Genomic DNA, 27171 nt, shown 5'->3' on the forward strand with positions numbered 1-27171 from the left:
TCACTCTCACATTCATACACTGGTGAAGGCAGCTACAGTTGTAGCCACAGCTGCCCTGCCTTTAGTGGCACAGCTTTGTGCCACCAAAGATAAATGACAGACCCCCTTTCTTTTTAGAACAAAACATGAAGCAGCAGCAACACAGTAACAACAGCAAGAAGGGGTGGGTTGCAAAGCAGCTTGTAGAAATACAATATCTGAGGCACACTAAAACAGCTTCAACACCTAGTCCTATCTGCTATCGGGATGTGTAGAAGGGTTGGTTCTGAGAATTTCTTAAATTTCTGGTCTCCCTGAACTAATACTAGGCATATTCTCAATGTGCCTGCTGATATGTTCACATTTCAGTCACATGCTTTTCATTGTTATCTCCCTTAAAAGTCAGCTTGAAACTCTCCTGGTGTGGCATTAGGATGCACTTCCTTAAAGTTAATTACTAGCTATGTAAATCTATCTTGGTGGTCAAATAGTTAAGCTATGTTGTTTAAAAACGGAGCATTAAAATTGTGAATTAAGTATCACATATTATATTCCTCTGCTCCAATGTTCCAGGTTCAATATTCTGTTAGTAAAAAATGTATCCTTTCATCATTTCAAGGCCAACATTGCAAGTCAAAACAATAGCTAAATCCCTTAGTGGCCAGCTTCACTGACCTCTCAAGCTAAAACAAGCCCATATATTACCTTAACTTAAAGGACTTCTCAAAGGACTCCCTGACTGGTCTTTGGTGCGGCTTCAGAGCGTAGTGGAATGGTGATGTCATGACTCGTGAATGAAGGAGCAGCCGAAAGCAGCTTTACTTTACTTTGGCATCAGATATCTGTGTTTTGATGCTTTTTACGGACATAACACCGAGGACCAACACCACATTAGGCAGGGCTGGCTGTAATATTTTGCTTAGTATATCTGAATACAGGTAAGAAACCCAAAAAGAAGATAATCACAGTGATAAATCTGAATGTGAGATTGCCATGGTTCCACATTCCCAGTTGTAGTCAGCTGACAGACAGCCCAGTGGGGAGGAGCGCATGGTTGTCTCAGCACATGGCTTTTAAACCTCCCCAGGGTGACAGTGGCCTCCCTGAACTCGCACTTAGCCTCCTCACCATCACAGCCCTGTTAAGAGAGAGCTACCCGCACCCCTCCGGTTCGATATGCAGGCTCCCTGAACAGATTCAGTCATTAGATCACCACTTCAAATCTATGCAGATACAGCACTGTTTTTAAGATGTGAAGATACCGTTAGATTTCATGTTTTTCTTTCCTTCACATGACAGACAAGTAAAATCCTAACTCATAAAGAAAGCAGCTGTAGTAAGTCACGTTCGCGCTCCTCATAGCTATGATCAATACCAGCAAATTGTCGTAATGAGTGCCACTCAATACAAACAGCAAACAAACCAAAGCAGACACTTTTTCTTGTGCAAATGAGTTTGACTGCAAATGAGAATGAGAGTTAACAGTAGTTTATCTTCAGTGATGAACACTTTCTCCAAAGCAGTAACAGTGGACATGCTTCAGCTTGCATGTTAAGCAGCAGGCACAGTTTTAGCTTTAATATAGCAGGCATGGAACACATATTCGGTAGCTACAGCTACAATAATCATGAAATCATGAAATGTAAGTTGTTATGACATTTTGCTTCAACTCTTTTAGTTTGTTCTCTTAATCTCCAGTCTTCATTACTTACTTTCTTACCTGACAGTCTTTCGACTTTCTTCTGTCAGGTTGGAGGCCTGGTCTCTTTCTTCCCTTTAGCTTTTTAGCTAAACTTTTCCCTAAAAGTTAGGACGCTACGTAATCAAATATTACTGTATTTTGACATGTCAAGAAAGATCGTCACAGACTTTTTACACACAAGTTACTTTTCACAAAAACATAACCTAAGCTGTGGTTTTCTCAAATTTAAAAAATATGTTAATAAAATAATTTATGAGACAGTATACTTAGCGTGCTCCTTCCACTGTAGCAGGAAAACTGCTCTGAATATAAACACTATTAATTATTAAGTATTTAGCATTTTTTCACCTTAGCTAGTTTGTAGCTAAAGATCAGTTTGATTCTTGAAATTTTCTCAAATTAAATGAGGGGATTCGAGTGTGACAACCATTCAACATCTTTTTTGTTTTGTGTTTTTTGTAGACTGAATTTATTTTTAAGGGAAAAGGCCAGCTACATTAGAAAACAAGTTTAATGATCTAATGCAAATGTTGACTGATAGCAGTAGAGAAGATTTTGTCATTCAGGAAGAAAAGATATTCTGACTTCTATTTTGTGACGCTTTGCTCATATGAGTAGGCCTGCTTTGCAAATTGCCATCTCAGTCATCACATTATCATACCAAGTCTTCACTCATGCATTTCCACTGAGCACACAGTTGACAGCAGTTAAAAACTGCCATCACCACATTTGCTTTCAAATCCTGGTTTACAGTTTCAATAGATTTTCATGACACACTGACGCTTTAAAGGCTGAGAAGGTATAATTTGCATTCAGCATTTCTGCAATACAATGCTTTTAACATTTAAATGAATTAAATATAGTTTATGCTTGCAAATATTCAACATTTAAATGCATATTAAACATTGAATTATAACAATTTTATAATTTGCTTTAAATCCCAGCTGCTTACATGTAGAGACGCCTGTGTAAAGACTGAACCACAAAATGCTAACTTTCACATTTACAGGTTTGACGTACCCTTCCCACACACACAGTCCAAAGATTTTAGCAAACGTCTCTCACTTAAAATGACAGTGAAAACCACAATTACAAAGAGTATCCAAACAATAAAAGCTGTCAGTGTTATAACGACTCGACAGTCGACTAATTATGATGGATCAATAGTATGCAAGGAGCAGAACTGAAGCGAGGAATTCTAGCAGTCTACCATATAGCAGTCTTGACAATGTAGACATAAACAAACCCATTTACAGTGACAGGGGGAGCAGGTAGGCCAGGAAGGTTCGTCTCCCAGCAGACAAGATGAAGCTCAGTGTAGCAGGCAGGAGCCAGCTGTCAACCCCCCTTCCCTTTCAATTTTACAGCTCATCGCTTTAATCAGGAGCCTGGCGGGTCCTCCCCCAGCTTGGCTAAATCTTACAGATGGCCTCTTTAAGTGTCAGTGAGGAACAGGAGTTAAGGTGCAGCCCAGAGAGACTGTACACACCAAAGACACAGCCAGTCATGTCCATGTAGATTCCTGGCTGGCCAGATATGGAAAACCCATGTCACAGCCAGATAAGCACATTACTGTACTATGTTCAACTCTTTGCCAAAGGCACAAAGTAGATCAGAGCAGAGTCCAAGAGGCCAGCAACAAGCAAGAAAGTCACACTTTGCTGTTCAGTGGGAGAAACATGAATATGCATCTGCATGTCAGCATGCTAGCGCTGCCTCCTAAACATTGCGTTCTCATACAAATACATTATCAGTTACATCTAGAGGGAAAAATACCTTAAATTTAAAAGACAATTAACTTCTATCCAAGTGGCTAGCGCTGACTCCAATCAGGGACCATTTTTAAAATCCGTTGGATCCAAGTATACTTGACGGGGATAAGTATCACAAAAATATGCAGGCAGAAATAGAAAGTTCTGGAGGTCAATTATTAACAATGTGTTCATTAATAAACAAAGACACAGCTAAATCATGAAGGCAAGGCAATTTTATTTGTATAGCACACTTTCAGCACAAGGCAATTCAAGGTGCTTTACATGATTAAAATTAAAACACAGAAAAAAGAACATACATCACTTTAAAGGTTAAAATACAAAAAAACATTTACAAGAAAGCATTTACAATAAAACAATAATCAACAAGCAAGTAAAAATCCATAATAAGATCAGTTACTCATAAGCAAGTCTAAATAAGTAAGTTTTAATTTTAGACTTAAAAGACTTCAGTGTCTCTGCAGCTTTGCATTCTCCCGATAGTGTGTTCCAGATGTGAGGAGCATAGAAACTAAAAGCTGCTTCTCCATGTTTAGTTCTGGTTCTAGGGACAGTCAGTAAACTAGAGCTGGAGGACCTGACCAGTAATGACTTTAGAACTGGGGTAATGTGCTCTGTTTTCTTGGTTCTAGTGAGAACATGAGCAGCAGCATTCTGGATCAGCTGCAGTTGTCTGATTGATTTTTTAGGTAAACCTGTGAAAATACTGTTACAGTAATCAAGGCGACTGCAGATAAATACACGGACGAGATTTTCTAGGTCAGTCCTTTAATCCTAGAAATGTTCCTCAGGTGATAAAAGGCTGACCTTGTTATTACTTTTATGTGGCCCTGGAGGTTCAAGTCTGGATCCATTATTACACCTAGATTTCTGGCCCAGTCAGCAGTCTCTAGTTGGACCAGTTTAAGCTGATTACTGATATTTAGTCGATCTTTTTTGGGTCCAAAGATAAGTACTTCAGCTTTGTTTTTGTTCAGTTGAAGAAAATTATGAGACATCCAGTTGTTAATTTGCTCCATGCATTTATTAAGAGTTTGGATAGGTTCAACATCACCTGGTGACATTGAGATATAAAATTGAGTATTATCTGCATAATTGTGGTAGTTAGTATTATTGGTGGTTATAATCTGGCTTAATGGGAGCATGTTAATGCTAAATAAGAGGGGCCCTAGGATGGAGCCCTGGGGGACCCCGCATGTGATTTCTATATTTTGTGATGAGAATTGGCTAATTGACACATAGAAGTTCCTGTTCTTAAGGTAGGATTTGAACCAATCGAGTGCCGTACCAGAGAGTCCGACCCAGTTCTCTCGACGTTCCAGTAATATATCACGATCAACAGTGTCAAACGTCGCACTAAGGTCCAATAGTACCAATACTGTGGATTTACCACGGTCAGTATTTATACGGATGTCATTGAACACTTTGACAAGGGCTGTCTCGGTGCCGTGGTGCCTACAAAAACCAGATTGATAAATATCAAAGCGGTTGTTCATTGTGAGAAAGCTGTTTAACCGCTGGAAAACAGCTTTTTCAATAATTTTACAGATAAATGAGAGATTGGAAATTGGTCTGTAGTTTTGCATTAGCGTACTGTCTAGGTTCTTCTTCTTTAATATTGGTTTGATAATTGCTGTTTTAAGGCTTTGGGAAAAACACCTGATAGGAGGGATGCGTTATTTGGATCAGATCCTCCCTGATGGCTGGGAGGACCCTTTTAAGAAAACCTGTTGGTAAGATATCCAAGCAGCAGGTGGCAGAGCTTAGATTCTCAATAATTTTATCAAGACTTGATTGATTTATTGTTTGGAAATTTTCTCTGCATGGGTGTTGATTGGGCTTAACGTCAATAATGACTAGCATTCTACAACAAAATTAGCAGGTCTAAAAAGGACCAGACCCTAACGAGGGTTCATAAGCACAGGTTGTAGTTCTCTCCAGATACAGGGCAGTGGATAATTAGAGCAAGTAAGAGGAAGTTGATATCGTCTCGATCAAAGAATTTGACAAGGACTGTGTCCTTGTAGGCTTCAGGTCAAGTCAAACAAACACTGCAGCATTACAGAGAGTTAAAAACTGTCTAAATTCTTTCATCTTGAATAAAATGATCAGTGTGGCTGCTCTATCAGGTGTAACAATACAGTTTAGCATCCAGACATCCATGACAACAGGGTTTATGAAGTTTAACAGAGTTAGAAGTTTGTAGAGGGGTAATTCATCCACAATATGAGGTAGGGCTGCTCGATTATGGCAAAAATGATAATCACGATTATTTGACGATATTTATTTAACCCTTTAAGACCTACTATAGAACCAAGTCCAACAGAGCTTATATTTTTTTTTTTTTACATGCTGTAGTGCCATTTGTGGGAGCATTTGAAGTTGCTATACATCAATACAACTGTTATAGCCCATATTTTAATAATATGTATGCATTAAGTCCATAGTAATTACATAAATTGCAAAAAAGTGCAATAAACTACAAAAAAAATTGAAAATCGCTTTTGTTTTGTTTACATATATTTCTACTTGGAGAAATTTAAGAGGCTTATCCCTCAAAACTTTAAATACAATAAAGTTGCAAAAAATAGTTTCCCACCACAGGAAATTTATTTTGAGTGTCTTCATAGTTTTATTTTGGAGATACAGCAATTTTTATATACTGCAGGAAAAACAAAAAACAATCCTATGATGCAAATTTGCAAAGAAAACAGCATGTGCATCATTTCACTGTGGGAAGTGTTATGAACAGCTGATAGGAACGGCAAAGCGTGTTTCTGGAATATTATGTTTTTGTTCCTGCAAGCGCTTTTTATGCAATTTTTGCAAAGCTATATGTGGAACGAAACCGTGACCGAGGACAAGCTGATGGCATCAGATGTAAGTACAACTCCTCCGGTTTCATATGCAAAACAAATTATTGCGCTAGCTTACACGGTTCAGGTTCTACAGGGATTTAAAAATAGTTACGCAAAACGGAGCGTGCTGCTCTGACCGGCTTTAAAGGGTTAACAATGACTTTAAAAAATAATATAAAATAGTGTGCAACACCACTGAAGTTTTTTTTTTTAAACTCTCTTTTCAACCAACGGCAGTCACTCTCCAAATAACTTCTGCTTAGCTTTCCGAGCTTCCCTCGGGTCCTCTTAATCAGCGGTCTCCAACCTTATTGCGCCACGGACCGGTTTATGCCCGACAATATTTTCACGGACCGGCCTTTAAGGTGTCGCGGATAAATTAGGGAGGGGCTAATAATCGGCTCAGTCATTTTTAATGATCGTTGAAAGCCCAGATCGTAATCGTGATTAAAATTCGATTAATTGAGCAGCCCTAATATGAGGTTAGTTATTAATATACTGTTGCAATGGTTTGGATTAATTGCTTTGAATGGGTACATGAAGTGGAGAATCAGGAATTTTTCATAATTTTCCCTGATTGCCCTTCTATGTATTTAAGCCTTGTGTTTCAGTGTGTCATGGTCGCGATCTTCCCCCCCCGTTGTAAATAGTTTGACGTCTGGTGTTTGGTGATGTAAATGAATGTGGTATTTTGCTTTAAATCTCGTTTTGGGATTATTTTTATTTTCCTTATTTTTATTTTCCTGCGTTGCACCCCGGTTGCCTAGGCCGGGGTGTAATAATCACTCTTTGTTAGCCTCAGAGTGATTATTTTCTGACCTGATCAAGTATTTGGTGGCTGCCAAAAGCTGAGCCACTTGGATGTAGTTACATCCTAAGGTTTAAAATTGACCTTTAAAACGTGCTGCAGATGAATAGTGGTAATAAAAACCCAGAGAGGCTGACAGTGACTACTGACTATTTTTATGGGCTTGTTCAGATTAAATAGAACAAGATAAAAAGCATTAAAACATGTTGAAAAGAAAACAGCCTTAAAGAACCCAGTGTAGTTTGGACCCAGCCGCAAGGTTCATTCGTCATCACTAAACAACTGGCTAACTGTACAGAAAAAAAACCCCCTCCTACTCCCTATAATGACAAATGCAACACACATCTGACTTGCATCTTGCATTGGGATTCTTGCCTCTTCCTCTGCTGCTTCATGTCCAGTTTGCTCTGTTTTATCAAATTACCAGTAATGCATGTAATTTTGAGATGAAACTAAACAATCTGATGAGACAGTCAGAATTCTAAGAGGGAACATCCTGACAAGAAAGTGATCATTCGAAGAACGTCCAGAATTTTAAGAACCAGGTGAGATTTCTGAGATGAAAATATGAATCTTGACATAACAGGGAGAATTCTGTGTATTATTACTCCAAATATAACATGAGAATTTTCAGACAAAAATTAGTATTCTAATAAGACAATCAGAATTCTAAGAGGCAGCATTCTGAGAAGGAAGTGAAAATTCTGAGGAAAAGCCCAGAATAGAATTCTGAGGACAAAGTGAGTAATCTGATATAAAAATCAGAATTTTGAGGTAAAAGTCAGAATTCTATGTGCCAATAATCCAAGGATTCTGAGATCCGGGTAAGAATTCTGAGAAAAAAAGATAATTTTTTGTGTCAATATTCCAAGAATAACATGACAATTCTGAAAAGATAGAATTCTGAGGCAAAAGTTAGTCTTCTGATGAGACAGTTAGAATTCTAAGAGATGTAATTCCAACAAGAAAGTGAAAATGAGGTTTACCTTTACCTGAGGTAAAGTCTAGAACTGGGTGAGAATTCTGAGATAAAAATCTGAATTCTGAGTTAATTTTGTGTCAACAAGAATAATGTGAGAATTGCATATGCAATAAGACCAGCCATAAAAATATCTGTGTCCTCATCTTAGAGGTGCAAAACTGAAACTGCATCTCTTCAGTGATTCCCAGCAGTAGCTTTTTAACTCCTAAAGAGAGTTTTGCACTAACACAAACAGCAAGAAAATGTGGCTCTCACTTTTATATTAATTTTTAATTTTCACTCCTGGTTTGGTTCAAGCACAGAAGCACTGCGTGAATAGAGTGGAAAAAGACCCGAATTTGGTCTTTGGCTGACCCTTGTTCTTTGGCTACACGCATCTTAAGCAAGGACGACAAGCTCTTGAAAGCCTACAAGTGTGAGCAAAAACAATAAAAACTATTGTTGATTTAGCCCCCACAGTTTCACTGATCCCAAGGATATATAGTCGAAAGTCTGTCTTTTTTTTTTTTTTTTTGGGGGGGGGGGGGGTAATCACTGAGACATAAGTCCATTGCAATTTTTCATACTAGCCTAAAACTCATCGCAAAGCTTTAGTCCTGGATAATAACTAATGTTTATCTGGACAAGGTGAATGATAAATCTATTTATGCAGATATACAAACAGACCATCTGTACTCAAGCATCAGATCAAAGAGCATCTTTGGCTGTCTTAGGCTTGCAATCCTAACAACATATTTGCCATTACTGACAGCTGCTCAGAGCTCTGTTACAGTAAGAAACAACATTAAAAGTGCAAGAGAGATAATAAGAGAAGAACAACACATCAAAGTTTCCTGGCATGAGTTAAAGCCAATTAACTGAACCCACGAAGGATAGAGTGATGTTTGTAAGTAACATTAAAAAAAGCAAAAGTGAAAAATATTTTTCACTGACCATCAAAGCACTATCAGTCATTCTTAAGGCAAAATGCAGTTTTGTGTCCCAAATTTGTGTCAGTTATCCAGCAAAGTACTCTCCAACTCAGCAGTTTGGATCATGTTAATCCTAATAACATTGCAAATATTGCAAGACCCACAACATTTGACAGCTATGGATTACACTGAAAATGTATGAAAAACAGAATTAACAAATGGGAGGTTCCCTAGCATGGGCAATCGAAACAAATGAAAAAAAAAAAAAACAGTATAAAAAGATTACCTAGAAAGAAATAACTACATTCGACAAAAATGAACTAATGGCGTCTTTTGTGTCAAACGACCTGAATCTTTAAAGGCTATATGATTAAAAAAAAAAAAAAAAAAAAAAAAAAAGAGTATAAAGCTATGACAGATTCAGAAGTCTATGAAGGCCCAGAAGGCGAGGAAGCATGACATCTGTCCACCCCTGCACTGCAATCCCATAATTTTCCAAATTTTCTTTTAAATTCATTCTTAAATTTCTTTCAAAAGCATTGCATGTTGTTCCTTCAGTATAGTATCTATTCACATTTTTTAGCATGTATGTTAGAAGCTGCTGGAACAGTATGCTGCTGGACCTATGAACAGCTCGAAACGCTGAAATCTTTAAAACATTAATTCCACACCTATTCTACCCGACTGATAAACTATGGTTAAATGACAAAATTTACTTTATTTTTCATTTAATTGTTTTATTTTTCTTATATTCTTTCCTTAATTTTTAAATTCTGTGTCATTCTCATTCTTGTCTTGTCTTGAACTCTTTGACTCACTGCCAGATGATTTTATCGTAAAACTCCTGATTTCAATTCTTAATACAAGCTATTAAGTATTAGTTATGATGTAATGGCACATTTGGCTGCGTTTTGGCACTGGAGAACCAAATGTGAGATGATTTTGGCTTAGAGATGCCTGCCAGATTTGGCCAGGTTTTCAAATCTGTGGTCTTGGGCCAATAGTGACGTCCAATTAGCAGAACTCAGGGCAGCGGTGGGCCAATAGAATGGATCTTTGTAGGCTGTGAGTTCACTCACTCATCCTCATAATTGACTGGCTAGCCACCTGTTTTAGTGTCTTTACAGCAAATAAATTATACAGAGTGCTGAAATAAAAAGCCCCAAACCAAAGCTCATGGAGTATCAAGATTAATTATACACTGAATAATTAAACACATCTGCTTTGCATATTAGTATTCAAAGCCTATATGCATGCATATCATTTATCTCAAGTCAAACTAGTATCAGTCCTGTCAGAAGACTTATCGTGTGCACGCCATTTATCTTTCTTGCTCTGTTGTTGGCGTTTTTTACCCTGACACATTTTAAAGTTGTACATCTGCTTCTGCTGCTTCAGACTTTTATCTTTCAAGCAGTTTGACTGGCTAACAGCAGTAACACGAAATTGTGAGATTTGTAACTGAGTTGACTTAAATTTGTTTTGTAAGGTGGTCACTTTTACGTTAAAGTTTTTACATGGATTAATGTTTTTCACAGCTGAGTGTCAACTAATGTTCTTCCCGCAACTGAGAGACAGTGGGATGTGGAAATGACTTACTAACACATTATTATATATTACATTTGACAGTACATCCCATGGCATACTTTGCATGTTATCACTTAGTGGCTAGTGACTAATAGTTGCATTTGTAATTGGAGAAACTACGTCCTATATTCCCTAATCATCGCCTAACTTATAGGCAAATGTCAGTGACATGGTGACCAAAGAGAATGCAGTGTTGGTGCCGTTCAGCGACTTCAAGTGAGAAAGATTAAAATAGCAACTGGCAGCATAAAGTATTCTCAGCATCGATGCAAGCAAGGTTTGGGTAGGATCAGGTGACCCTCCCATGATGCACCAAGCATTTTTTTCTTCACTCACCTCTTTTCACTCTCCTTGTCTTCATACACCACTTTGCATTTATTCATTAATTGTTACTCTCTGGCTCTCTTCCACAGTGTGTCTGTGGAAGGCTGCTCCTCCCTGAGGCTGGTTCTCCTGGAGGTTTCTTCCTGTTAAAAATTATTTTTTCCTTCCCACTGTCGCCAAGTGCTTGCTCATAATGGGCCATCTCATTGTTGGGGTTTTCAGTCTATTATTGTACGGTCTTTACCTCACAATATAAATCACTTTGAGGAAACTATTGTTGTTATTTTGTGCTATATAGATAAAGTTACATTGAATTTGTCCACTGGAAATCAACCATAAACAACAAAATGATGCACAACGCGTGAAAGGCTTTCAATGCGGATGCCCCTTAATTCATAAGCTCCCAGTTCTGTATGACAGCTCACCTTCCTGAAGTGAACTACACCATGTCATTGTTTGTTAGCTTCTGATCTCCATGTCAGGGATAATTTATATAACTAATTAATTACGTTATGGTGTTGTGCAACTGTGCACTCAACTTGCTCGCTTTGATGGATGAATTCTGCTGCTGTCTGATCCTGCAGGTATGTAATAAATTCAGGGGGAAACCCGAGTCATGCTATAAAGCTGCAACTTCCTAAAATGGCTGGAAGCAACCAACCAATTTCAGATCCTGTACTAGCGAATCTCGTTAATCTGACCTGTCACACCTCCAATGTGGTAAAGACATAACTCTGAAGTTGTAGTTTGCAGATATTCTAATCTTAAATAGACATAAATTCATGGAGCAATGTGAATGAAGGAAACCAGCACACATGAAAAAAGTTAAAAGCGGTTTATTTGCACCCCTGGCAACTGAAGACTGCATGCTTTGCACCCTTTATGGATGACTCTTAGTGCTGAAATGTGGAGAAAAAAAAAACTGATGGCTTCCTCAAAGCACCAGACTGCAAGACCGAAAGCAGCCAAAAGCATGAGATTTGGGAACCCTGTTTTTTTTTCTGTTATACTGCTGTGTCATTTAGCTAGCTGAGCAACTCACAAGAGGCAAGACAGACATTCACATTGTAATCTAGTGCGTGCATATCTGTCAGTGTGATGCACACATTCCAACTTGTGCTAAACTGACAGTAATTTGCATATGTTGAGGATGCTATGTTGGCATTTATTGAAAAGTGCAGTCTGACATGTTCAGATGCCATCAGATTAACAGAAAGGGGAGGTTTAAAGGGGGTTAAGTTAACTACCAAATTACTTAAAAAATGTTGGAAAAAAATAAATAGTAATAAAAAAAAAGCTGACATACACAACAAGTCTGCCATTTACATGCTCTCAACTGTGAAGCTTTACATATGTGAGCAAAAATGTGTGTGTCACTTGTAAACTTTCACAGGGGGTTATTCCCACTCTCTCTGATCCTGAAAGAATGTATCTTTATTTCCTCACTTGAAGCTCTCCAGTCTGTACTTCCACACATGAAGCTAGCCAGCCAGTCATCCATCCAGTACACAGCAGACCGTCCCTGAGGAGCTAGCCTGTTTTCAGCTGCTCAAGGCAGGTCTGCAGTAGAGAGTAAAAAGCAGAGAGAAACCCGATTGCAGAAGAAGAGCTGGGCTCGAAGTCAAGATAAAGGACTGAGGCATGACTAGAAATGGAAATAAAAGAAACACACACTCATGCACACACACACACACACACACACACACACACACACACACACACACACACACAAAGCTGTCAAAGACTCAAGTTTAAAACAAAAAACTGTACATCAACAGCAAGCACCGATGGCACTTTGCTTTGCTTACAGTTGAAGCAAAGCTGCACCAAATTCAGTGCATAGTTTCTCATCTGAAGCAGAATGCCGAAAGAAATGAAAAAAAAAAAGACACATTGAGACACTACAAAGGTCAAATGAATAACTCGACAAGTGGCTAAGTTACTATAAATGTAAGGAATATTCAGTTATAGTACAAACTGGCATGTTGTTTGCAGAATAAAACAAAAACAAAGGAAAAGTACACTTTGATGCACGTGACAGAGACTGTGAGTGCATGTCAAACAGCCTACAAGCACAGCAGAGCTCTCAGCAAGCTTCTCCTAAGTCAACTTGGCTTGCATTTCAAGAACTCCCCAGCTGCTGAAAAATTCATACACACGAATCGATAAAACATTGATGATTCAGTTCAAGCTTTCCTTCCCTTTGCAAGAAAATAACCTGACTGTAAACATGCAAGTTCTAACTGGTAGGTTATTGGTGCGATACCCTGTGTCACATATCCAACAAGACAGCCCACTGAAAAGATCCACCCCGTGTAGCCTCTGCTCTGACCAAGCTGACAGTTCTTTATCACGAGCCACAAGATTGAGGGCAGCTTGATTACCATAAATAAGGATGAAACTCAGATAAATAAAGGCCATTCATGTGAGGGCGAGTCACCGACCTGTCACTTAAAGAAAAATAATGCTAAACACTGGCGCATAATCCAGCAGGGGGATATTAGATAGTGGTTAGAATAATGAACTTCCACTTTGATTTCCTCCAGGGGCAACAACATTTGCACGTTGTATCTCAAACGTGTGTGCTGTAAGCCGGCGAACCCGGTGATGAACTGTTTGTAGTGTTAAAATATGTGTGCAGATGCATGTGTCAAGAACTGAGATTATTGCCAGAGGAGATGGCTCTTGAACAGAATGAATTGAAATTCATCATGCTCACATTAAGTTCCCGAGTAAAACAAAAGAGTTTTATGAAATAACGTGAAATGACTCATGAATACGAAAATGTCTTTAAAGTTAGTTTAGTGATCACATTCAACATTCAGTTTCCTGAACCAATAATGTACATTTTTAGATGTTAGTAATAGATTTCAGTCACCACTGTGCCTAATTGCAAAATTAAAGACTTTTCTTTGTATTTAAGCAGTGTTCGCCATATATTTAAAGTTTATTGAGATTTTTTTTTAATCCTTTGTAGGATTTGCTTACAAAGGACCAAAAGCAGGGGCAGGTGAGTAAGTGACAGGCAGGTGAGTAAGTGACGGGCAGGTGAGTAAGTGACGGGCAGGTGAGTAAGTGACGGACAAGGTAAGCGACTCATGTTGTAACTGACGTCAGACGCCGGAGATTTTGGCGGAAAATTAAAGCAAATGGTAGTTTAGATTTGAACAAATTCATTTAAGCTTCAGCATTACCAAATACACTTATCAATTGTCTTATAACTCACACTATTTGTCTAAATAATCTCCAACACCCTGGAGAACAACGAGGAGAGTTTAGAGACTCTCCAAGATTACATCGATCAGTGCTTTCAGGATCTCGTGATGAAGAAGACCCCGTGTGCAGCTTCCCCGGCCAAAGCTGAGACGCTGTCGTCGAAAAGACAACGCCCGGCAGATTCCCCCGGCTCAACATCGCCAGCCGGCAAAGATATTGCCGACATATTGGAGTCAATCGACAAGCGATTGTCCAGTTTCGACGCAAGGCTGTCCTTGGTGGAGATTCTTCACCGAGAATTTAAATGCTTGCGAGAATCCCTGGAGTACAGCCAGCAGCAGGTGGAAACGCTTGCTGCTGAAAATGCCACGCTAAGGGAGTCGGTGAAATGTCTCACAGATAATGTTACCCAGCTCAATAGAGAAAATAAAAAAATAAAAGAAACAGTTATCGATCTACAAGCTCGTAGCATGCGTGATAATCTGGTATTTTCTGGTATTCCAGAAGCCGCTGGAGAGGACGCGGAGACCACGGTAAAAAGCTTCATCAAAACCCACCTGAAGCTGCCGGAGGACACTGTGAAGAACATCGTCTTCGATCGGGTACATCGCCTCGGCCCCATTCGGGCTACGGCCGGGAGACCACGTCCTATCGTGGCCAAATTCGGCCACTTCAAACAAAAGCAACATGTGAAAAGCCACGGCAGGGAATTAAAAGGAACGGACTTCAGCGTGAACGACCAGTTCCCCAAAGAGATCTTGGAACGACGCAGGGTCCTCTTCCCAATCCGACGCGGCTTCATCCAGAAGGGCTCCCGCGCTGTCATCGCTGTGGACCGGCTGTACGTGGACGGACAGCTCCACCGCGACCCCAACATCACTCCGTGGCTGTATTAACCTCACACCAGATAAGAATCAGCTACACCATTTCCCTATCCACTCACACTAACTTGCATTAACATCTGTTTAACTTACCAGTATCAAATCGCATCTTAAAGTGTGATTTCATAGCAGAATTAACACCGTCACTCTCCGTCAGTGATTTAATTGGAATGTTTACGTTTTGTTTCTGTTTTTTTTTTCTTCTCGTTTTTTTTTTTTTTTTTTTTCCTCCTCTCTTTTCCCCCTCTTGGTTTTATGCTGCTCACCCCTGTCCTTGGTTTCTTTCTTTATTCCTTTCACTGCCTCGATCACCTGCTTCGACACTCATCCACAAACATCCTTTATTTCGACACATACGCACCATGCGCTCAACGGCAGCACATTTACATCAGTCAGACAGCGCACACAGTCATATAAGATACACACACACACTTAAGCCAAGCCTACTCATATTAGTAACTATGCATACACAAAGTCAGACTCAGGGAGCATCTCGCCACACATTTTTTCTCTCTCTCCTTCTCTTTATTTATGAACAAGTGACGTATTCTCTCCACCTGTCTAAGCAACGCACACAGCATACATCCCTAGTTATACACAAACATCTATGGGTACACTGAGGTTCATTACATGGAATATAAATGGAGCTGGCTCCAGAGAAAAGAGGTTAAAAATATTTAACCAACTCAAAAAACTACAGGCAGATGTTGTCCTATTACAAGAGACCCACAGACCTCTTAGAGGTTCGAATGAACTTAAAACACCTGAGTTTCCTAATGTGTTCTCAGCTTGTTATAATTCTAGACAAAGGGGAGCAGCAATTTTAATACATAAAAATATTAATTTCACAGTACTCGATACAGTTATAGATCCAGAGGGCAGATTCTTAATCATTAAACTATCTATACGTGATAAAAAGCTATGTATTGCAAGTGTATATGGTCCAAATGTTGATGATCCCTCATTCTTTCACGGTTTTTTCAGTGCACTCTCTGAACACTTAGATGGCACACTTGTTCTTGGAGGTGACCTCAACCTTGGACTAAATGAAGACATGGATAGGCTCAATACAGCGGGAACTCAGCGTAATTGGCAGTCCACAAATATAATCAAACAGTATATGAGCGACTTTGGTCTTTGCGATGCATGGCGCTCCCTTCACCCCACCAGTAAGGAATATACTTTTTTCTCACATGTCCATCACTCCTACTCTCGTCTGGATTATTTTTTGGTCAGCAGCTCACTGCTGAACGACATTTCAGACACTGAGATTCACCCTATAGCTGTCAGCGATCATGGTCCTGTATCTTTAACACTAATGCACAAGAATAATACTACGCCAAGAAAAAACTGGAGATTTAATATATCACTACTTAAAGATGAAGACTTTATTAAATATTTTAAAAAAGAGTGGACTTCATATTTGAACTATAATGACACTCCCGAAACATCAGCTTCTGTTCTATGGGAAGCAGGGAAAGCTGTGATGAGAGGTAAAATAATTTCTTTCTCATCACATAAAAAGAAAAAAGAAAACAAAAATATTCAGGAATTAGAAAAAAAACATCAAATCACTAGAAGAAGCCTACGCGTCCCACCAAGATCAGGAAACATTGAACAAAATACGCAAAACAAAACTAGAATTAAATGAGATAATTGATAAAAAAAAACAAAATTCTTAGTACAAAGACTACGCCTACAAAATTATGAACATGGTAATAAATCCGGTCAATTTCTAGCAAACCAGCTAAAAATAAAGAAAGAAAAAACAACTATATGTGCTGTTCAAGATTCATCTGGGAACACATTATATGAACCGATACAAATAAACAACATTTTCAGGGATTTCTATAAAACGTTGTATTCACCACAAATAAACCATCTAAAAAAGAAATTGATCAGTTTTTGGACAACATAACTCTTCCAAAATTATTGGACACTCAAGCAATGGCACTGGATTCACCACTGACACCAGGTGAACTCCAGGAAGCCCTGATAAGTATGCACAATAATAAGGCTCCAGGTCCAGATGGCTTTCCTGCAGAATTCTACAAAGAATTCTGGTCGATTCTAGCACCAGTTTTCTACAGAACGTTGTTGGAAATTAAAGGGCAGACTTCCATCAAATATGAATTCTGCAAACATTAATCTCCTGCTAAAACCAGGCAAAGACCCTGTATATCCCTCAAGCTATCGTCCAATATCCCTTATAAATGTAGACCTTAAAATAATCTGCAAAGCTCTCTCAAAGAGACTGGAGAAAATAACCCCCCTCTTAATTCATCCTGACCAAACTGGTTTCATAAAAGGTAGGCACTCATCAACAAATACACGTAGATTACTTAATTTGATAGACTACTCATACAGTAAAAACCTAGAAACTACAATATTCTCTTTAGACGCAGAAAAAGCATTTGACAGAGTTAACTGGAAATTTCTATTTGCAACTTTACACAAATTTGGTTTTGGATCCTCTTTCATAAACTGGTTAAAAATATTATATAATTCCCCAACAGCTTGTGTTAGAACAAATGACCAGACATCCTCCAGCTTCTGTCTCTTGAGGGGCACCAGGCAGGGATGCCCACTCTCCCCTTCACTATTTGCAATTTTTATTGAACCACTAGCAGCAGCAATTAGACAGAATTCAGTAATTAAGGGCATAAAATGCAAGAACGTGGAACATAAAATCAGCCTTTATGCGGATGATGTGTTACTCTTTCTCCAAAATTCACAAACCAATAATGTTTAACATTTAGTATTTACTGTCATATTCCCATATATCATTGTGATGTTGTTTATTCTATTACTCTTGTTCTCTTCTGCTTGCTTTCTTTTTTCTTTCTCAGCAGGTGATCCAGGTGATTGATATATGCATTTTTTTTCTCTGCCCGTTCTGTTGGTTTTTGTCTTTTGCCCTTCTCCCCCGTCCCTCTTCTCAGCTGTTTCTCTTTCCCTCTTTCTTCCTCCCCTTCTTTCCCCCAGTCAAGTCTGTCCCGTATTCAGTAAGTGAAAATAAAATAAACAATAAAAGGTGAATCAAATGGACCATTACGGCAAGGCTGGGATGGTCAGTTTGGTAAAGTAAATCCGTTGGGCATCTTTCTTTGCCTTTAGACAACAATTCTGATGGCAAAAGAGCCAAACGGGACAGGCCAAAAAGAAAAAAAAGAAAAAAAAAGAAAAAAAGAAATGGAAATAAAAGAAACACACACACACACACACACACACACACACACACACACACACACACACACACAAAGCTGTCAAAGACTCAAGTTTAAAACAAAAAACTGTACATCAACAGCAAGCACCGATGGCACTTTGCTTTGCTTACAGTTGAAGCAAAGCTGCACCAAATTCAGTGCATAGTTTCTCATCTGAAGCAGAATGCCGAAAGAAATGAAAAAAAAAAAGACACATTGAGACACTACAAAGGTCAAATGAATAACTCGACAAGTGGCTAAGTTACTATAAATGTAAGGAATATTCAGTTATAGTACAAACTGGCATGTTGTTTGCAGAATAAAACAAAAACAAAGGAAAAGTACACTTTGATGCACGTGACAGAGACTGTGAGTGCATGTCAAACAGCCTACAAGCACAGCAGAGCTCTCAGCAAGCTTCTCCTAAGTCAACTTGGCTTGCATTTCAAGAACTCCCCAGCTGCTGAAAAATTCATACACACGAATCGATAAAACATTGATGATTCAGTTCAAGCTTTCCTTCCCTTTGCAAGAAAATAACCTGACTGTAAACATGCAAGTTCTAACTGGTAGGTTATTGGTGCGATACCCTGTGTCACATATCCAACAAGACAGCCCACTGAAAAGATCCACGGTGATGAACTGTTTGTAGTGTTAAAATATGTGTGCAGATGCATGTGTCAAGAACTGAGATTATTGCCAGAGGAGATGGCTCTTGAACAGAATGAATTGAAATTCATCATGCTCACATTAAGTTCCCGAGTAAAACAAAAGAGTTTTATGAAATAACGTGAAATGACTCATGAATACGAAAATGTCTTTAAAGTTAGTTTAGTGATCACATTCAACATTCAGTTTCCTGAACCAATAATGTACATTTTTAGATGTTAGTAATAGATTTCAGTCACCACTGTGCCTAATTGCAAAATTAAAGACTTTTCTTTGTATTTAAGCAGTGTTCGCCATATATTTAAAGTTTATTGAGATTTTTTTTTAATCCTTTGTAGGATTTGCTTTTTCTCAGAAACATCTTGCAGGATGCTGTCTTTTTACTTTCTTCCCATCATCAAGATGCGAAGGTAACCTCCCACACACACACACACACACACACACACACACACACACACAAAAAAAAAACAAACATGTTCTCATTGTAGTCACTTAAATGTAAAAATACTGTAGTTTTTTAAAAACTCAAGATATTCGCATTTATGCTGCTCGAGTACAGCCCCACTGGGGACTAATCTCTCTCTATATTGTAAGCATTTGTGTGTCTGTGTGTATGTGCACATGTGTTTTGTTAACAACTCTCTAGGCTTAGATCCTATCCATAATCAGCTCCACCCCCCCTACAGCTTTACACAATCCTCCTCTGCTGTGGGCAGGTTTTAACACCAGAGCTGGCACTCCAGGCTTTAAACTGCTCACACTGTACACATCCAGCATCGAGACACACACACATATACACATAAAGAACAAATTCACACAGGGGAAATAGGTGGAATTGAGATGTGAGCTAATTTAGCGGACCATAGAGAGTGTTGAGGTGCTGTATCAGTATCTGCCAGGCCTCCAGTAGATCCACTGCTGGGAGTGTTGCTAACTCTAAGGGTATGCACAGCTGTATAGCCAGGGGCCCTGCGGAGATTCAGGGGAGCTTGAACAGCAAGTTCCACACATTCACAACACAGCCAAGCTTAATTACCTCTTCATACTGCTCCACATGACAAACAGCCATCCACTGGATCCGAGAGCGGGACAACACCAGCCAGCAGGCTTGCCAACCAGACAGCCTCCATCCTATCATCAGCACTGCTTGCACAGCTATTTGTCTCAATTAGCCATGCTCTGCATACTTGAAAAATATGATGTCAGGATATGGCTTGACTAACAGCGTCCATAAGTACTGTACCCTTATATTCATGATAAATCATTCTCTAAGAGCTCTCAGCCACTGTGTCGTTAAATGTCGAATAACGCAACAAATCGGCAAATAACCTCATCATCACACAATCATGTGTATGGCAGGTTCCTTAATCATTTGTTCATATGGACAAGCTGACAGCGACAGCCAGATTGTTTACCTCTGCATGAATCCTCCTGCATTCCTTTATCCTTTAATATGAGAAAAGGTGAATGACCAAAAAAAAGAAAGAAAAAACCAACAAAACAATGGGGGTAGTGCAAACAAGTCGTGCAGCGTGGACAGCAAGCAGAGCAGAGGTGGGAGATAGAATCAGATCAGGACATACATGAAGGTGACACACGTGCAGATAATACAGCCAAAGGCCGCCCAAGGGCACCTGGCTACTTTCCCAGGAACCATCTCTTAAGAGCCCAGCAGCACTACAGCAAACACCTGCAGCAACCCACATATATCATAATTTACACGTGTCAAATCTGACATTAAACACTGGTCTGTGATATGAGAACGGCCAGTTTTCCTTTTTTTTTTTAATCCTGTTCTATATTGTGAGCAATGGCATTTCTTTTAATGTTTCAGTCATCCAGCTGCTTCCCAGTTTGGCAAATAAGAACTCTTATGTGAAAACATGACAGGGCACATTGCTTGAAAGCTTTCATTTTATAACAGCTGCCATCACAGAATGTAGCCGCTCTGAATACAATGTGGTGCTGGGCATTAAATGATTAAGCAACTTTTTGTTATCAAGCCAGAGTAGGTTGCTGTTTCCATAATCCATGCCAACTTAAAAACAAGTTTCATCTTAAACATATGAAAAATAAAAGAAACATTTTTAAAAATACGTCTACAAGAAGGCAAACTACGGCCTATTCTTAAGTCACCAACCACTTGGCAACTACAGGTCGTTAGGGAAAAATGTGCATTCCCTGACATGCCGGTCCACTATGTCCATTGCCTCTGCAAAAGCATGGAATGGACACGCAAACAGAGTTAGTTTGGTTATCATTAAACTAAATCGTAAATGTTTATATTTTTAATTAAAATTATCAGAGAATACATCAGCTTGTCTAGTTTTGTGCTTACATTTGACTCATGTTGTGTCACTGGATATAATTGTTTGTTACTACTCTTGAAGCAATAGATTCACACCTTGAATTAGATAGACTGTCATCAACGACAGTAGCACATTGGAAGAGAAGGATGAAAAATGGCCTTCATATTGTTCTCATTTATAAATGCTGCAGCCTGTATGCTGCAATCACTGATAGAACATTGTTCAGTACTTTTTTTCTATGTTGTCAAAAATATCATTATCATAAATTTCCTTGAACTACCTTGATCTAATTTTAGGCTATATTACCCAGCCCTATTCAACTTTGATACAATGACCGAGCAAAAGACATACTGTTTTCAAAGGTTTAGGCAAGCATAAGCATGGTGACTAAAGAAACCACATACAAAACTCTTCAGCAGCTATGGCAGTATCTGAAAACATTACAACCCTGCCAGAGAGCACACAGACTAATACTTCTCTAAAAAAAAGAAAGATGCAGCAAGACAAACAACACAAACCGTTCCCCCTCTCTTATCTGAGCAAATGGAGCATCAATTCACACACAGGCAAAAAAAAAAAAAAAAAAAAGGGAAGAAGGCGCTAGCTCATCAAATACAGATGACTGGAAATGTAAACTAGTTGATGCGTGTGGAGCAATATCTGTATGTGTACTCTCAACATGTATCAGCAGCAGATTATTCACATGGGACTCCATTTGGAGAGGAAGCTAGCAGGTTTAGTGACTCCCAACTGTGTCGGGGTTGATTATGAAGTCAGAAACAGTGAATTATTAAAACAAATGGCACTCCAGATTTTTCCTCTGTCTTCATGACAAACGCTATCTCCTCTCAAGCGTGGAGAAGTGAGCCATGTATAACACGAGCCTGAAAAATCTCCACGGCCTTCCTCCCCTTGTGTGTGTGTGAGAGCAAGTGTGAGGTGATGCTTGGTGCGCCTTCCCTTCTCTAGAGGTAATGACATTGTGATACATTACCAGGCCTCAGTCATTTAGTAGCGTAAAGTTGAACCTTTAGTTTTCATAAACATCTGGTATAAGGCTGGCAGGTAGTACGCATCCTGCTTATGGTAAAGTTGCTGTAATATTCTGACTTTCACTCAGCGAGGAGTAATAAAAAGAAGAGGTGGTGAGCTAACTAACACTTGTTCTAGTAATGACAGGTTGACTGATCAGTTAGCTGATTAGGGGCAATAAAATAGTCACGAATACTAACAAATACAGGTATCCACTTCCATGACTCAAATATTTATGTAAATGGAAAGGAAGAGCAGTATTCTTATAAATGCTTTCTACCTTATTATTTTGTTTCTTTTATTTTTTATGTGTTACCTTACATAACTGCAAGCAACTGCAAACAAATAAACGTCACCATTATATATTTTTTCAATCTCCTGACAGCCAAAAAAATTTGTTAACAGACAAATGTGATCAAGAGATATAAAGAACAAAGAATGCAACATCTGCAACTAATCAGTAACTGAGTGGGTAGATCACTATTATGGGAGAATGTAGAATTATGCTTGCAAATGAGTACTGATATAAGTTTCATGTCCAAGATGGATTTTTTTTTTTTTAAATTTGGACTGTAGAACCTTTCTGGATAGTTGTCTTTGTATTATGAGCATAGCTAAATAGCAAATGCATTCATCTAGAGCTTATTTTTAACCATTTCTATGGTGCATAAATGTGTCCAGCTACATAAAACACTATCATTTTTTTTTTAGAAATTACATAATTTATAGTGTAAATGAATTTAACATGACTGATTTAATATGATTGTTAACTGTCCAATTTTTGGGCAGTTAACAAACTGCCCAAAAATTGTTGGTTTTTACAGTAAGGGGACTATTGCCCAAGAAATGGAGGATTAAACCTCAGTTAGGACAGCTTATAAATGTGTGTTCTTCAAATTAGCCAAACCTCTGTGTCATCCATTGTAAAAGTACACATATGTAGAGCTGTGTAACTGTGTAACTGCCAACAAATGCACTGAAACCCATTGCAATAGAAAAAATAAAATAAAATACAATACAAATGTAGATGAAGAAAAAAAATCCTTTCATCTGTGGTCAGTAAAACTGTTAAAACCACATACAATATTAAGATGAGCCTTAAAATAAGCCCTGTATGAATCTGAGTTTGTAGTCCACAAAGGGCACTTCGTTGTGTGGTGAAAATTCTCTTCTAAATGCAGTGCTTTCAAAACTGAATTGTAGAGAAGTTTTCTATGAGTTTAGATTGTAGATGGAGCTCAGGAATCTCCACAAGCCAACTTATCTGTTAGTTAACTGAAATACGCCAAACTGTAAAACCAGGCCCATGTTACCAGTGTTTTTCCAAAAAGTAATTGTCTGCCAGAAAGTGATTTCTGGTAATTGTCAAAATCATCCCCCACGTTTAAACTGTTGTAAATATTGACCTATAATCTTTCAAACATGTGTCAATAATATCAATGAATGATATAAGAAAAGAAAAAAAACCCTAAAAAACAAAGCTCTAATCATTCTTTGGCAAATCTAACTGATATTAAAAATGTTGCTTTCAAGAGGGCTCTACCCAACAGGGCAGCAGAAATTACAACAATTATCACAGTTCTATCAGGATATTTTAAGTGGCAAAAAGGACTGGAATGATTACAGTGCAGGTACAATAACAGAGTCGTAGTCATAAGCAGATCATTTCTTTAACTTGTCTACAGTCTATTTAGCAGTATAAGTGAAGGTGTTATACACAGGAAACACAGAAACAGAAATCACTTTTTGGCACAACACTGGCCGTGCTGACCAGTCCAGCGGATCAGCCTCAGGAATACTTGATCCTCTGGTGATCAATTATGGTCAGATAGTTTGTTATCCAGAAAATTAACTATTTCCATGTCAATGTAATGCATACCACAATTGGTAACAACATGTAAATGTCTAAATTAGTATAAAAACACTGTGCAAATATATTTATTCTGCATCCTTATAAGACTAATGCACTAACGCAGTAGCATTAGTAGCATTAGCATAGTAAAGGCAATGCCACCAAAGGACTTCAGACATATCCTCTTGAGGACCAGCCTATTCATTTATGTCCTCTATAATGGACTTTTGTTTTTGGTCTATAGCTTTTGACTTATTTGAGCTACTGTACTAAGTCCTGATGTACTAAACAGAGGATATCCTGGGCTTTCTATTGATATCTCATGTGTTTGGGTGGCCACTATTAGCTCCAAAGAGGCAGGAAATCACAAAAAGAAGTTGAATGGGAAGATTATTTTTTCCTCGGGAGGATATAAAGCATGTTAAACACACGCAATTAGTTTCAGCTGGATTTTATTTTTACCATAAGCTCTGTTCAGCAGTCTGCATTTTGATATTTATCAGTGTTAGATTGGCACAAGGTTGAGGTGAGAAACTCAGTTTCACTATTGGTATAAAACCCAGGGGTCGGCAACCTGCGGCTGTGTGGTTTGGGAAAATAAATTAGAAGTATTTAGCTGAAGTGTGATTTATTTATGTTAGTTCTTTTTTAACTTGTAGTTCTAAATTGGAAGATTATTGTGATTATTTATTATAATTAGATTATTATTATTGAAATTTAAAATACAATTATATTCTATTATTTTTTCATCGCTCAAAATTATTGGTATAACCCAGTACATTATGGCACTGCAGGCTGAGAGAACACAGTACAACCTACTTCCTGTTTAATGCTAGATATTCAAGTTAAAATTGTCTGTTGAGATGCAGCATGCAGTGCACAGCGAAAAATTATAAATTCAGAAGCTATGGAATAAAAAAGCTGAAGTCACATGGTACACGATAAATCATGTTTTCTTTTGCTTACAAATTGTCTTAAAAATACATACTTATCCCTCAGTTTCATATTCATGTTGCGATGCCTGCTGAAGAAGCAAATAACAAGCTCATTTTATTGAGCCGCTGAATACGCCTCTTCAGCCTCCATCAAAGCAACTTGCCTCAGAGACACAACTGTACGACATGAAAAGCTTGCAGTCAAGAAGAGCAGCAGCATTACTAACTGCATTTTGGTTTCCTTGTTCCCCTTTTAACCCGACAAAACAAAATGACAGGTTGCACTCACATGTTTTTTTGTGTTTTTTTTTTTAATTCCAGCGTACTTTGATCATTTACTGGAGAAGTTTGTGTTCAGCCCTTCCTCGTGCTCAAGCTATAAATCACTGCGAAAGGTATAGTACATGTCTTTGCTATATAAAAATATCAATAAATAAATAGCACTGCTACTACTAACCAAAGATACCTCAGATCTTTTTAAGAATTTTGTTTATTTTTTGCCTTTTTTTCTATTAAAGCAGGAGATGACTTAAAAGAAAAAGGTAAGGGAGGAGAGTGAGAGTGGCGGGAGGTGGCAGTCTGTGGCAGCACAGACTTTAAGCCTTTGTGCTCGTGCTCTGCCATGTGAGGTACTGGTGCCCTCCTTCAGTAATGAAAGAGTGCCTGATAACAAATTAGGACCCACAAATGTTGTTTTTCTCAGTCTGACCAGTGGGGGAAGACCTTTCTATTATATTCTTTTGCAATACAAAGTTGCAATGTGTCCCTTTTCTGTTTCTATAGCTGCAATTAAAGCCACAGTATCTTTCACATTCTGAAATATAAAAAGAGACTCTCAATGATGTTTAACTACCAACTACCAATTTCCTTCTTGAAAATCAAATATACTTCTAGTGCATTAATTTATCTGTGACAAGAAAATTTGCAGATGTTTCCACGATATACAGATGTTTATACAGATGTATACCCATATTTATGTTTAGCCACATGAATGATCATAACCAGCCCTGGTTCATCCAATCTGTTGGACAGACTGGATGAACCATGTTCTCATTTGTTCAGCATTTGACATTTCTTGATATTTACATTACCTTAGAAGAGAATAGGAATGGACACAAGACACAAGACTATCAGAATACCTCAAGTTAAATGACTAACAACAGCTCCGCAACATAGGAAAACTTTCTGAATCAATGCTTTCAGTGGCTGGAAATGCATATGATTGCAAATGCATGAAAGTAAAGAGAAAAAAATTAATATATAACCGAAACAAATTTAATTTAAAAAATGAGTGATATCAACAGAAATATTGGAACATTTCATTTTATGATGCATTGACACATGTCTGGTAAATCTAGGGAGATACAGAATAAAAACGTTCCCAATTATAACTTATTGTGATCCAACAGAAGAGTAAGATTTGGGTATAAACATTGGCTCGGAAGCTTTGTGCATAACAAATGAAAGAGGAACAGTGTTATCTATGTGTATTTTGAGCACTATTTGTAACAGTCTTGGAAGAGGCTGCAAGATTATTTGAATTTATTCTATGAATAAATTTTCTCTTTTTACTCTCCTGTGAAAAACGATCACAGTTTGAATCCATTGTTAACCGCCATTAACTCAAGCTGACCACAGCCTCCTAATTACCCTGTGAAGAGCTGAATACAAAAAACCTCCTGAAATAAGGATGCAAATTTCATAAAAACACACAACTTCTCTGAAAACAGTACGAGTCATGCTGCACTTCAGAGGAAATATTAAACTCAATGAAGTTATTATGACACTTTTAGGGGACACTTATGATTGTTCCTTGCTGCGTTGTGTTCTGCTTCGTCATCTTGCTCCAGTTGGGAAAATTACACCCTAGCGTTTTTTATTTTAAGGGACCTGTAATGCCACCTTTTGGGTGTGTTTTTGCTTGCTTTGCCCATCTAGGATGTAACTTTCTTCCATCGCCTTATCAGGTTGCTTCACACAGTCCCACTGTGGTCTCTCTCAGAGATGTTTGGTTTCCAAGTACAGTAGTACCTTGACTTTTGAGTGGCCCAACTAACGAAATTTTCGAGATACTTGGCCGATTCTTTGCTTTGAGTTGAGAGCTAAAATTTGGGTTGCGAGCCAGCTTCACACACCCCTCTGCTAATT

The 27171-nt window shown here is 38.4% G+C and overlaps 2 protein-coding genes across 2 annotated transcripts in view; one reads left to right on the plus strand and one right to left on the minus strand.

Moving 5' to 3' along the window:
* Positions 1-27171, minus strand: part of LOC147339415 (protein kinase C-binding protein NELL1-like) — a 307103-nt gene that overhangs the window by 261550 nt on the left and 18382 nt on the right. The gene's annotated exons all lie outside the window — the stretch shown is intronic.
* Positions 14247-17124, plus strand: LOC147339417 (uncharacterized). Its single transcript, XM_086297469.1, has one exon. It carries the CDS (start codon positions 14247-14249, stop codon positions 15033-15035), a length of 789 nt encoding a protein of 262 aa, XP_086153595.1. The 3' UTR covers positions 15036-17124.

The sequence above is a fragment of the Aulonocara sp. 'chitande type north' Nkhata Bay genome, linkage group LG1, assembly GCF_057382095.1.
Source record: "Aulonocara sp. 'chitande type north' Nkhata Bay isolate Kocher_YH1m ecotype deep benthic linkage group LG1, A_spYH_male_GT1.1, whole genome shotgun sequence".
NCBI classification, from domain to species: Eukaryota; Metazoa; Chordata; class Actinopteri; order Cichliformes; family Cichlidae; genus Aulonocara; species Aulonocara sp. 'chitande type north' Nkhata Bay.

What these genes read in the sequence shown, in the direction of transcription:
- LOC147339417 (XM_086297469.1), top strand. Translation starts at nt 14,247, where the DNA reads ATGAAGAAGACCCCGTGTGCAGCTTCCCCGGCCAAAGCTGAGACGCTG.